This window comes from Camponotus floridanus, unplaced genomic scaffold (assembly GCF_003227725.1).
Source record: "Camponotus floridanus strain SB8 unplaced genomic scaffold, Cflo_v7.5 scaffold9, whole genome shotgun sequence".
NCBI lineage: Eukaryota > Metazoa > Arthropoda > Insecta > Hymenoptera > Formicidae > Camponotus > Camponotus floridanus.
The window spans coordinates 2,435,457-2,446,755 of NW_020229860.1; the positions used below are offsets into that span (position 1 = coordinate 2,435,457).

The 11,299-nt window shown below is 26.5% G+C and overlaps 2 protein-coding genes across 4 annotated transcripts; one reads left to right on the plus strand and one right to left on the minus strand.

Moving 5' to 3' along the window:
- Positions 1–776: 776 nt before the first annotated feature.
- On the plus strand, positions 777–8,610 carry LOC105255761 (oxysterol-binding protein-related protein 9). 2 transcript variants are annotated; one of them, XM_011265237.3, is made up of 14 exons: positions 777–1,013; positions 1,113–1,233; positions 1,420–1,635; positions 1,794–2,018; positions 2,101–2,176; positions 2,264–2,353; positions 2,452–2,569; positions 2,798–2,907; positions 6,618–6,647; positions 6,750–6,912; positions 7,027–7,304; positions 7,375–7,769; positions 7,970–8,197; positions 8,278–8,610. In XM_011265237.3, the coding sequence occupies exons 1-14, from the start codon at positions 1,006–1,008 to the stop codon at positions 8,368–8,370; spliced, it is 2,151 nt and encodes a 716-aa protein (XP_011263539.2). In that variant the 5' UTR covers positions 777–1,005; the 3' UTR covers positions 8,371–8,610. The 2 variants fall into 2 exon arrangements, with proteins under 2 accessions (XP_011263539.2, XP_011263550.1); XM_011265248.3 differs by lacking the exons at positions 777–1,013; positions 1,113–1,233; positions 1,420–1,635; ... (3 more) ...; positions 2,452–2,569; positions 2,798–2,907 and adding an exon at positions 6,007–6,397 and having other exon boundaries at positions 8,278–8,609.
- Positions 8,611–9,639: 1,029 nt separating this feature from the next.
- LOC105255748 lies at positions 9,640–11,234 on the minus strand. 2 transcript variants are annotated; one of them, XM_011265225.3, is made up of 2 exons: positions 10,978–11,234; positions 9,640–10,896 (listed from the first exon to the last, which is right to left on the minus strand). In XM_011265225.3, exon 2 carries the CDS (start codon positions 10,807–10,809, stop codon positions 9,700–9,702), a length of 1,110 nt encoding a protein of 369 aa, XP_011263527.1. In that variant the 5' UTR covers positions 10,810–10,896; positions 10,978–11,234; the 3' UTR covers positions 9,640–9,699. The 2 variants fall into 2 exon arrangements, with proteins under 2 accessions (XP_011263527.1, XP_011263518.1); XM_011265216.3 differs by having other exon boundaries at positions 9,640–10,876; positions 10,978–11,083.
- Between the last annotated feature and the right edge of the window lie 65 nt (positions 11,235–11,299).

Sequence of the window (11,299 nt, forward strand, 5' to 3'; positions counted from 1 at the left end):
TTTATTATTCGAAAGTCACCGTTCGAATAATGACAAAGCGGTAACGTATAGCGCGCTACTGTTTATATATTTTATATTGTCAAAGCCAAAGTCGAACGCCATGTTATCGATAATTCGTTGCCGAAATATTTTATATATTATAAAATATACATTAACATGGAATATTAAATTATGGAAGTATTTTAATTTATTGATTAAAATTTATTATTTATTAAACAATTTATCACGGAACTAATTATTTGAATTTATTCAATTATTTTACCGCGCCTTTCCGAAGTCAAATTCTATAATATTTAGTTTCGCATTTTGAAAGATTGACTTATAGCGAACTAAATAAATAAATAAATAAATAATAGCGTGAAAAGAGAGAACATACTAATATTTTTATAATAAATTATTATTAATTTAATTATTTATATTTTTATTTATATTATTTATATTATCAGAGAGACATATATGTTACCCTCTGAGAACATTCGTGGAATTGTAGTTCATGTTCACGATTTTAATGTCTAGAGGGAGTATCGCTTTCAAAGATCACCTAAAAACGGGCCATGACATCTCTCAGTCTTCTTTCTTCCAACGAAGATGAGATAGAAGAGGAAAACAAATCAGAAAAGGATTTCGTTTCTCTGGCTGCGGTCAAGGAGACACTGAAGATTTTGAAGCGTTTGATTGACCAATCAGGTTAAAGAAATCTTTACTCCTTTTATCGTGATTGGTCAATCAAACGCTCCAAAACAGCTTCAGCGTCTCCTTGACCGCAGCCTCTCTCATTCATGGAAACGAGTAGTTTCATTGATAGGCGGTTTCGCGGTTCTGACTATCAAATAGTTTTCACACTTTGTTTTATTAGAAGAAAAGCAAAGAAATACTAAATTGAATATATATCGCATTTATCGAATTCCACACTGTTTATTTTTACTATGTCTATGGACTAGCATTACAAAAACTACATCTCAAATCGTAAAAGATGCAAAAAGATGCATTTGTGTGAAGATTAGAATGACACGGTAATATTCCACTATAGCTAAGTGGTTTTTCCTTTAAGATATGTATTGTGATTATATGTAAGAATCGATAGAAATTCACCAAAGTCGATTAACAAACAGTAAATACACAAATATGTCAACGATGGAAGGCTCGCTTAGCAAGTGGACAAATGTTGTTAATGGATGGCAATATCGGTGGTTTGTTTTAGACGACAATGCTGGTCTTCTATCATATTATACGGTAAGATATATGCAAAAAAATAGTTAAATATAAAATTAAATTTAATTAAAAAATTAATATTTAATTAAATAGTTAAATATAAATTACATCCTATTTTCTTCTTTCGCAATATTATATATATATTTGTGATACCTTGCTTTATCTTTTTAGTAACTTTTATATCTCTAATGACCTTTTTTTATTTAGAGCAAAGAGAAAATGATGCGTGGAGCCCGTCGTGGTTGTGTACGATTAAGAGGTGCTATTATTGGTATCGATGATGAAGATGACAGTACATTTACTATTACAACAACCTCCTGCAAAGATGATCCAAAAACATTTCATTTCCAAACACGTAACGGTGAAGAAAGAGAACGCTGGGTTCGTGCATTAGAAGATACAATACTTCGACATTCTCATACAGTATGTAGAAGTAAAGAGAGAACTTATTAAATTGATAATAATCATATTCTTTATAATAATAATAAAATATATAAAAATGATGAAATAAGATTGTTATATAAAATAATGTGAAATGCAGTACAATATAGAAAATTGTACAATATAGAAAATTGTTACAGAGATGGGATCCTAAAAAAGCACCTCCTAAACAGGATTTTGATCGCAAAGTAGCAGAAGCTGATGTCTATCTTCAACTCCTAATTGATCAAATTAAATTAATTGAAAATAAACAAAATACAGCCGAAACTGAAGAAGAACAAGAAAAATATTCTACTATTTTGTCACAGGCTAATGCTATGCTTAATTCTATTAAACATACTATTGTTCAGTTACAAATTGCAAAGGTAATTGTTATATTAATTCATTATTTATTACTTATTGTAATTATTTTTATATTAACATGTATGGATTGACTAATATTTTTAGAATACAGCAATACCTGTTAATGGAATATATAGAGGACCATCAAATTCTATACATGTCTCACCTCAACTTCCTCATGGTAAAAATATTTATATTTCTAGTTGTATTCCATTTTATAAATATACTTATGTTTATGAAGAATGGCATTTTTAAAATTTTACATTAGTTGCAGCTGGAACACCTGAAGCAACAGTGCAAACTGGTATCGAATTGGGATCCGAATGTGTAGAACCAAGAGTACCCATATTATCAAATGGTTAATATCATATACAGCATTTATTCTAACATAAATTAAATAAAATTGTTTTCATCTTGTTAATTCTGTATTACTGAAGCATTATTTTACATTTTCAGTTGTAGACAGAGATTTACCAGTCCCACAATTCTCATACTCATCGTCCGATGAAGATGACGATTACTTCGATGCTGCAGATGAAATACAAACTCCGATAGTTCAGAATCACATTACTCTGCAAGTATAATAGATAATAATAAAAATCTCTATATACATAGAAATATGTAAAATACATAGAATTAACATTTTTTTTTTGTTCATGTAATATAAATCTTGTTATATAATATGTTGCTCATAATTTTGTTAATAAAAAGCTGATATTTGTATGCATTTAACGAAATTACATATGCAAAAAAAATATAAAGATATTCCTTTGTATAATAAAGTAACAAATAATGTTTTTAGATGTCAAGATAATGAGCGATTGTATACATCCATGGAAAACATCGTGGGTGATAAACGCAAAGAACCGCCTCTACCGCCTATCAAAGGCGATGGAACAGTAGATTATGATGGTGAGTCAACATTTCTATTTTGATACAGATTTTGTTATATATTATTTGTTAGTTTCATTTTTTTTACACTTTATTACTATTAATTATAGAAAGTTATAATTTTACGGACGAAATGTAACAGGATGAACGGATGAATTTATTTAATGCTACATTCAACGTTATACAATCTGTTAATTGTGATATTTGTGCCAAAAAATTGCTAAATTATAAAATAATCTCGATATTACATATAATTGAAAATAAAATAACAAAAATTCCAAAAAGAAAAAAAGAAAAATTTGCTCTTAAATTATTATTTTGTTATTTAAATTATTACGCACATTGTTAAAGCATCATTATTTTAAAAAACTATATATACATTTGGCTTACAAAACTAGAATGTAATAAAGAGAATGACATTAGAGGCAGGCAAATATTATTCTATGCCTGCTCGATTTGAATAATCTTTAGCACGTATCTCGATCAATCTCAGATGTAGATAAAATAGGATGAGATTAAAATGATTCATTGTGACGGGAACCGAAACCTTTCAGAAGTATCGAGACAGATCGGGACTTTTAATTCTTGGCGACTCCAAAAGATAGTCCAGTGCTGTACGCGATATTGATAATAAATTCGTGAATGAAATTATTTCATTTATTACTCGTTTATTGTCATTCGTTACTCATTTGAATAACTTTTGCTCAAAATCTAAAAATTATTAATAAATTAAAATCAATAAAATTTTTTAATAATAAATTTTATATTAATAAAAAAGTATTAAATAAATAAATGGAATTAATTTAATACATGGGTAAAATAGATTTAAAAATAGCTGGAAATGTGTGTGTGTACATTTATATCCAAAATATACAATATCTTAAGCAGTATAACTACCTTAATACATTATTAGAAAAACTATATTAAATATCAATAAAGAATTTATATATATATATATATATATATATATATATATATATAATTAATATATAAAATTAGTGAACTCATTATTGTGAATAAATAAAATTTATAAATATAAATATTTTAAATATTGTGTTCATGCAACTTTTTGTCACAATGCAAAATAATATTTAACTTTAAGCATTACTGATCTTGACCATATTTTAGTCTTTTTTGTATAAATTGACATCATTCATGATTATATATATGATCAAAGATAATGTCAATTTGTAAAAATAAGCTCTGCTTTGCTAAAATTTCTTTTCTGGTTGCATTGTTAGCAGGAAATTGAAGTTCTTATTTTGCATTTTATTTTTTATTTTATTTGTAACTCATTTTTTATTTATTTTATTCTTTTTATGTTATTGTATTTATATTTTTTATTGTATTATTTAAAGTTTTTTTACATTTTATTTGTACATGTATATTTCTGATGTAAATATGTAAATACACACACACACACACACATACATTTTCAGCTCTATTTTAAACTTATATTATTAAATTATATTAATTTTTCTTCCTTTATTATCTTTTTTATTAATAAAATTTATTATTAAAAAGAATTATTTTATTTTTTAATTTCAACTTATTAATAATTTTTACATTTTAAGCCAATTTTTCAAATAAATAAGTAGTAAATAAAATAAAATTTTATTCACGAACTTATTATCAAAGATTCTGGGTCATTTTAACTTCAATTATTAAGTCCTGAGTTTCCCTTATCTCCATCTAACAAAGCAACGGGATCTTGATATCTGAGCTTATGTTTTTGATAACATTCCCAGTAATATGAGTACTATATACTCAGTAAGAGTAAATTCAGTTTTGCTAGCCAGAACAAATAGGAGTAAACAGGCTTGCCCGCCTCTAGATGTCATATAATTTATTTGGAGAAGTCTGACAGATTAATTAAAAAATCATCAACATTAAAACTGATGCCATATTGCTGTGCACCTATTTTTTTGCAGCAGTTTAGTTTTGATATTTGAATGATTTGATGATTTTAAATTTAAGTATTTATTTATTTTGGACATTAATCTTTTTTTTAATATTTTTAAATATTTTATCAAATATCAAAGCTATTAATGTGTTTTTAAAATTGTAATCTAATTAACAATGCAAAAAAGATATTGGTGAGTTTCATACTAATATAAATTTATAATAATTTTATTTTTTCTCTTCTTCCATTGCTTTTGCACTTTTTTGTTGCAAAAAATGCGAAAAAGTTACTTTTAATCTTAAGCATTATTAATCTTGACTTCATTTTTGTATAAATTGACATCATTCATGATTACAGATATACAATGTTATGTTTATATTGTGCACATTATTTTACATAAATCTTCACATACAAATACTTATGTGTCATTTCTGCTAATTTCTAAATTTTTATTAACTTTTATTAACTTAATTAATTTTTGCAAAAAAAGAAGACACACATGCATATTAATTTTATTTATACATAATATATTCCATTATTTATACATAAATAATATTATATTCCATATATTTTTTTCTAGTATTAATATACTAGATGTTATTTATATTACATGCTGTTTTATGAGAATTGATTAATTAATGAAATTATACAAAAATTTTATTGAAATTAATACTTTTTACATTCACTGAATCTAAATAAAGTATCTCATATTCATTATAATATTAAAAATAAAAACAAATCGCGAAAAATAATTTTTCTCCACTTTATCATAGAGAAAAACTTTTAAATGAATCAGAAAAAGTAATATTAATGATAATGATAATGATTACATGTTTTCATGCATTTTCATAGAATGAAAAAAGGCTATATATAATTTCTTCTTTATTATATATATTAAAAATAACTTTATTATAATAACTGGAAAAAAATAGTATTTATTCAAGGAATCGATATTTCTTTCATTGATGTAATATATATGATCTTTAAAGTCTTAATTGAATTTCTGAAATATTTGCATATATGTTATAAAACTTGAATTTGCTACAATGAAATTGAATTTTGCGATTAGAATGTATACAATGAGTGTTTTGCATGCCTGTTATTGTGATTACATACGTATGGTTTGCTTTAATAAATAATGCAATTATAACGAGCATGTGAGATAGAGGGGGTATATACATAACATTTATATAAAATGTAACAATACATAATTTTATCGTCGATAATGCAGGCCGTGTTTAAATATACGTTTAATCATCTGTTTTATCCGCCGTGACCATTATTGATCTTTCGGTGATCGTGATATCGTGAATATTACTTTTGACATATTAGCATTCTATGCAGACATATTTACGGACGCTTTATGTCTCTTTTAAAGTGATAAATAAGTAAAATAGACAGAGGTGCTGTATATTTAATTGACATGACAATGAATAAGGAAGAATTCGAACAGAACTTTACGTTCTGCTGTTTGCTTTTAAATCGAAGCATCCGCCGAGATACTTCGCATTAATCAAAAATTGTTTGATTCTCCGGAATAAGGAGCTTAGGAATGGATACTAATTGGTCTGTCCTTGCAAGACAATATGTTGGGCATAACTTCAAGTCGTAAGTTATATATCAATACAGGTTATATATTAGTTGTGTATTAATACCTGCAATAAAAAGTTCCCAGGTTAAGTTTATGCACATTCGGAACTTTTACATGTATGTATTTTTTGTAATAGTTGCAATGAGAAAGATTTATCAATTCAAATTGACAATATTTCCACCATCTCTATTTCTTTATAAATACTTATAAATTTAAATATTAATATGTCTGTTACAGCTCTTTACGAAGAAGAAAGCGAAACAGAAAGTAAGTAATTATAAGTAATAATATATAAAATATATAAATAATATAAGTGCAAACTGTTTTAAAAAAGTTATATATATTTAATACTTTTTTTATGTTTATTAGTGGATTCCATGGAGACTCATGGATCAGTCGTAACTCATCTTCTCTCTCAAGTGAAGATTGGTATGGATTTGACAAAGGTTGCCTTACCAACATTTATCTTGGAGCGCAGATCACTCCTTGAGATGTATGCTGATTATTTTGCTCATCCTGATCAGTTTGTGAGGTATTGTTAACTATTTGATTTAATAAGATTATTCAACATATACTATTATATTTGTCTTGAAATCTTTGTATAATAAACTTTTAAAAAAGTAACGGTTGGTTTTTCTTAATTTAGCATTGCAGATATGCCTACACCTCGAGAGAGAATGGTGCAAGTAATCCGTTGGTATTTGTGTAGTTTTCATGCAGGACGTAAATCTGGTGTAGCTAAAAAACCATATAATCCTATATTAGGTGAAATTTTTCGATGTCATTGGAACATATTGAACGTTAATTCTTCTGATAACGCCACAGATTATAATAGCATGAAACTTGTATCAGATGGTCCAGTACCATGGTGCAAAGAAAATCAACTTGCTTTTATTGCTGAGCAAGTCTCTCATCATCCACCAGGTAAATATTTTTAATTCAAATATTTTATTTAATTATGCGAAATGACTTATCAATTTACTATTATTTGCAGTTAGTGCATTTTATGCTGAGCATGTTGGAAAAAAGATTAGTTTTGGAGGTCATGTTTGGACAAAAAGCAAATTTTTGGGCTTAAGTATAGGGGTACACAATGTGGGAAAGGGTTGGGTAAATGTGCTGCAACATGGGGAAGAATATGTCCTAACTTTTCCTAATGGTTATGGCAGATCTATCCTGACTATACCATGGATAGAATTAGGAGGAACTGTAACAATAAATTGTGTACAAACTGGCTACCATGCAGCGATAGAATTTTTAACAAAACCTTTTTACGGTGGTAAACGAAATCGGATTACATGTCAAGTATTTCAAGCAGGAGATAAAAAACCATTTCTTGTTATAAACGGAGAATGGAGTGGTGCGATGGAAGCAAAGTGGTCGGATGGTGTAAGTTAGAGTATTATAAATAATTTAAACACATTTATTTAATAAGGATTATATGTTCTAATAATTCGAGTGTTTCTTGCATATAAATTACTATGAAAATCATAAATTATTAATGAATTTATATATATATATATATAGAATAATGATTATTCATAAAAGTTAATTATATATTCCTTATAATTTATATTTTTTTTCTACAGAGATGTGAAGCTTTTGCTGATGTAAGAGAACTTGATACAGAAAGAAAATTAGTTAAGACAGTATGTGAACAAGAAGAGTACGAATCACGAAAGGTTTGGCGTGATGTAACAGTTGGCCTACGTATCAACGATATGGATAAAGCTACAGCGGCGAAATGTGCAATTGAGCAAAAGCAACGGGATGAAGCACGATTTCGAAAGGAAAATAATATAGCATGGCAAACGAAGGTAAGAAGCAATTTTCATTTCCTTTCTTCTCATTCATCATATGATTATTGCAACCATCTTTTTTAATTTTTATTAAACAGCTTTTTAAGGAAACCAAAGATGGTGGATGGATGTATATAAGACCTCTTGTAGATAGAATATGTAGTTCTAATGATCAAATGAATATCACGTAATATAACATGATATTACATGACAAATACAGCACAATATTAGAAGGAAGACCATGGCCTAATAAAAGGCCATAAGAGCTGTAATAAAATAAGCTTAATTTAAAATACATATTTTCACGCATCTGAATAATTTCATCAAATATTTTTATGCATAATGGTCACATCATATTTAGTTAACTCAATCAAAAAAAACACATTATCCGTTTTATCTTTTATGTCACGTGCGCTTTAAGTTTATTATATATATATAGATAAATAGATATATAATAAACGCCGTTTTATCTTTCACATCATGTGCATTTTAAGTTTAGTACGTGTATATATATATATATATATATATATATATATATATATATAAAATGTACTATTTAAAATAAACATTGTCCCTGCTCTTTTCAATAATACATGTACTAACAAAAAATATGAATTTTTATAATATAAAGTTAGATTTTTAGTTAAGTTTATGTAATGTAAAGTTTTTCTTTGTCCTCAAAATAATTTCAGATAAAAGTATTTCAAATTTTTATTATATAAATATTTCATACATATGTGAGCTTTTTTATGTATGTAACATTTATTAATGTTATATTTCTTAGTATTATAAATTATATGTACAATATGTGCAAAATCTATGTATTGTACAGATTGCATGCATATATGAAAGAATCACTTCATGATATCATTAGACATATATTCTAGAGTTCTAGAATTATTTTGGCGCAATTTTGCGAATTTCTTATTGATGGATGCACACATTTCCAATATATAATAAATAACATATATTTCACAATTATTTTTTAAAATAAATTATTATATATGCATCTCTTGTGCAAAGAAATCAATGAGATGATAACAATGAGAATTATTTTATTTTTATTGTTATATATAAAAAAATTTTCCTTCATAAATCCTGTAAAAATTTCCAGTTTCTTAGTTAAATAAGTTATCAACATCATGATAGATAAAAGTGTATTGTAAAGTATGTCGTACATATGCATGTTAGTGTACTATTAATTATAATACATACAACATCAGTAATATCTAAAATTCTTTTGATTGAATAATATGTTAAATTAATAGCATTTCTATATCTTATAAACATGGTATTTAAATATACTTCAAGTCTTTTTGGTATCTTTGAAAAATTCATAATTTGAATGTTCTATTTGGAATAAATTAAAATTAATATATATTAATTTTGTTTTTGAGGAATATATATATAGTAAATAAGTAAATATATATTTCTTTATTATAAAAATAAGTATACAAAAATGTGATACATAAAAATTATTATACACAATTATTCATCTATAGTATTTAGTTTATAATTTCTTATAATACAATATAACCAAGAAAACAATCTGTAATAGTTCTGTAGACATGGGGTAATCGTTTTGTCGATAATAACAAATAATTTAAACCAGCTTCTATTATAGACAAACCTACTTCAATGTGTTTAATATTTGAATAATTAGTATTAGTAATTTTATTTGTTCCATATTTATATAAAACTTTGGTTACGCATTTCTGTTGTAAGAAAATAGTGTCAATATCATTCATTACTTTGTTGTTAGGCTCTGTAATTAAATTTAATTTACAATCCATTGGTTTTATCAGAAGACAATGAATTTGTTTGCCAACAGATGTTTGCAAGATAATTTCTTCTCCTAAAATTTCACTCAATGAATCTTTTATAAGTAGTAGAAAATCGTTGAGTGGATCAGTAGCATCTATAGTATTTAATGCACTACTCTGTGGTTTGTAATCTACACAACAGTTCCATATTTTGAATAAACTATACGCATGAGGTGTTCCTATATGTAATAAACATTTATTACAAATCAATGCTTTATTATCTATATGTACATTGTTTTCAAAAATATTTTTATGCAATACAGAGAAACAAGAGCCGTATAAATAATCAGATTCTTGTAATTGCACATTTGCGATAACATTGGAACTATGCTTACAACAGAACCATTCATTGGGATCATATTCTAGATCAGGTAAAGATAAAAACCTTTTAAAATTAATCGATTTTGAAAGCACATTTTTACAACAAGTACATAATATGATACATTCTGATGTTTTAAACAACAATTTGATATTGTCTAAAAATGATTGCGGACCATTACTCAGTTGAACTGATGTATTCGTATGAGTTACAATTTCTGTACTGAACGATCCAAATACAGATTTTAACGGTGCCGTTTGTAAACGAAAGCAAATCCAATTATTTATTACACTTAACGTGGATAGAGAAGTAGGTACAATTTTTACAGATGGCAACAAAAAATTTATGCGGCAGTCTTGGAGTATTAATATTATGTTACTTTCCATGAGTTTAATTCGAACATTTTTTAAACAGAGATCTTTTCGTACGGCAATAAATGCATTGCAAGATTGCAATCGTGGTCTTAATTCTAACGTAATGAACTCCATTGGTTATTGTTCATTAATGTAACCACGTCATTGTATGATAATAATGCATCTTTCCCCGATCGTAATTCTAAAAATACAATATAAAGACTAAGAATAGAAAATAAGGATCTTTCTTTTCCGTTTAATATTATCTCTAATATATTGTATAGTTTTATAAAAAATACTCACTGATTACATATGATGCTGCCATACAATACATATCAACACGTGGTTGTCATGAAATTAAAAATAAATATGAATATCAGGCTGTGGTCAAAGAGACATCGTTTGAAGTGTTCGATTGGCCAATCAGGACAATAAGAGTAGAAATTTCTTTATTCTAATTGGTTAATATAATCGAAGTATCTCTAGCATTTCCCCGACTGCAATCTTAAATTGCGTTTGACGTTTACGAAAGTTTCAAAGAATTTAATTGGTCAATCGGGACAAAGTTTCTTTGTTCTGATTGGTCATTTATTTTACTGCACATGCGTATACATCTACATTCTGT

Excerpts from the sequence above, each read along its gene's own strand:
- LOC105255761 (XM_011265237.3), top strand. Across the intron at positions 6,913-7,026 it reads CATCCTGATCAGTTTGTGAG|CATTGCAGATATGCCTACAC; the intron begins GTATTGTTAACT and ends TTCTTAATTTAG. Across the intron at positions 8,198-8,277 it reads ATATAGCATGGCAAACGAAG|CTTTTTAAGGAAACCAAAGA; the intron begins GTAAGAAGCAAT and ends TTTATTAAACAG.
- LOC105255748 (XM_011265225.3), bottom strand. The coding sequence starts at position 10,809 with ATGGAGTTCATTACGTTAGAATTAAGACCACGATTGCAATCTTGCAAT.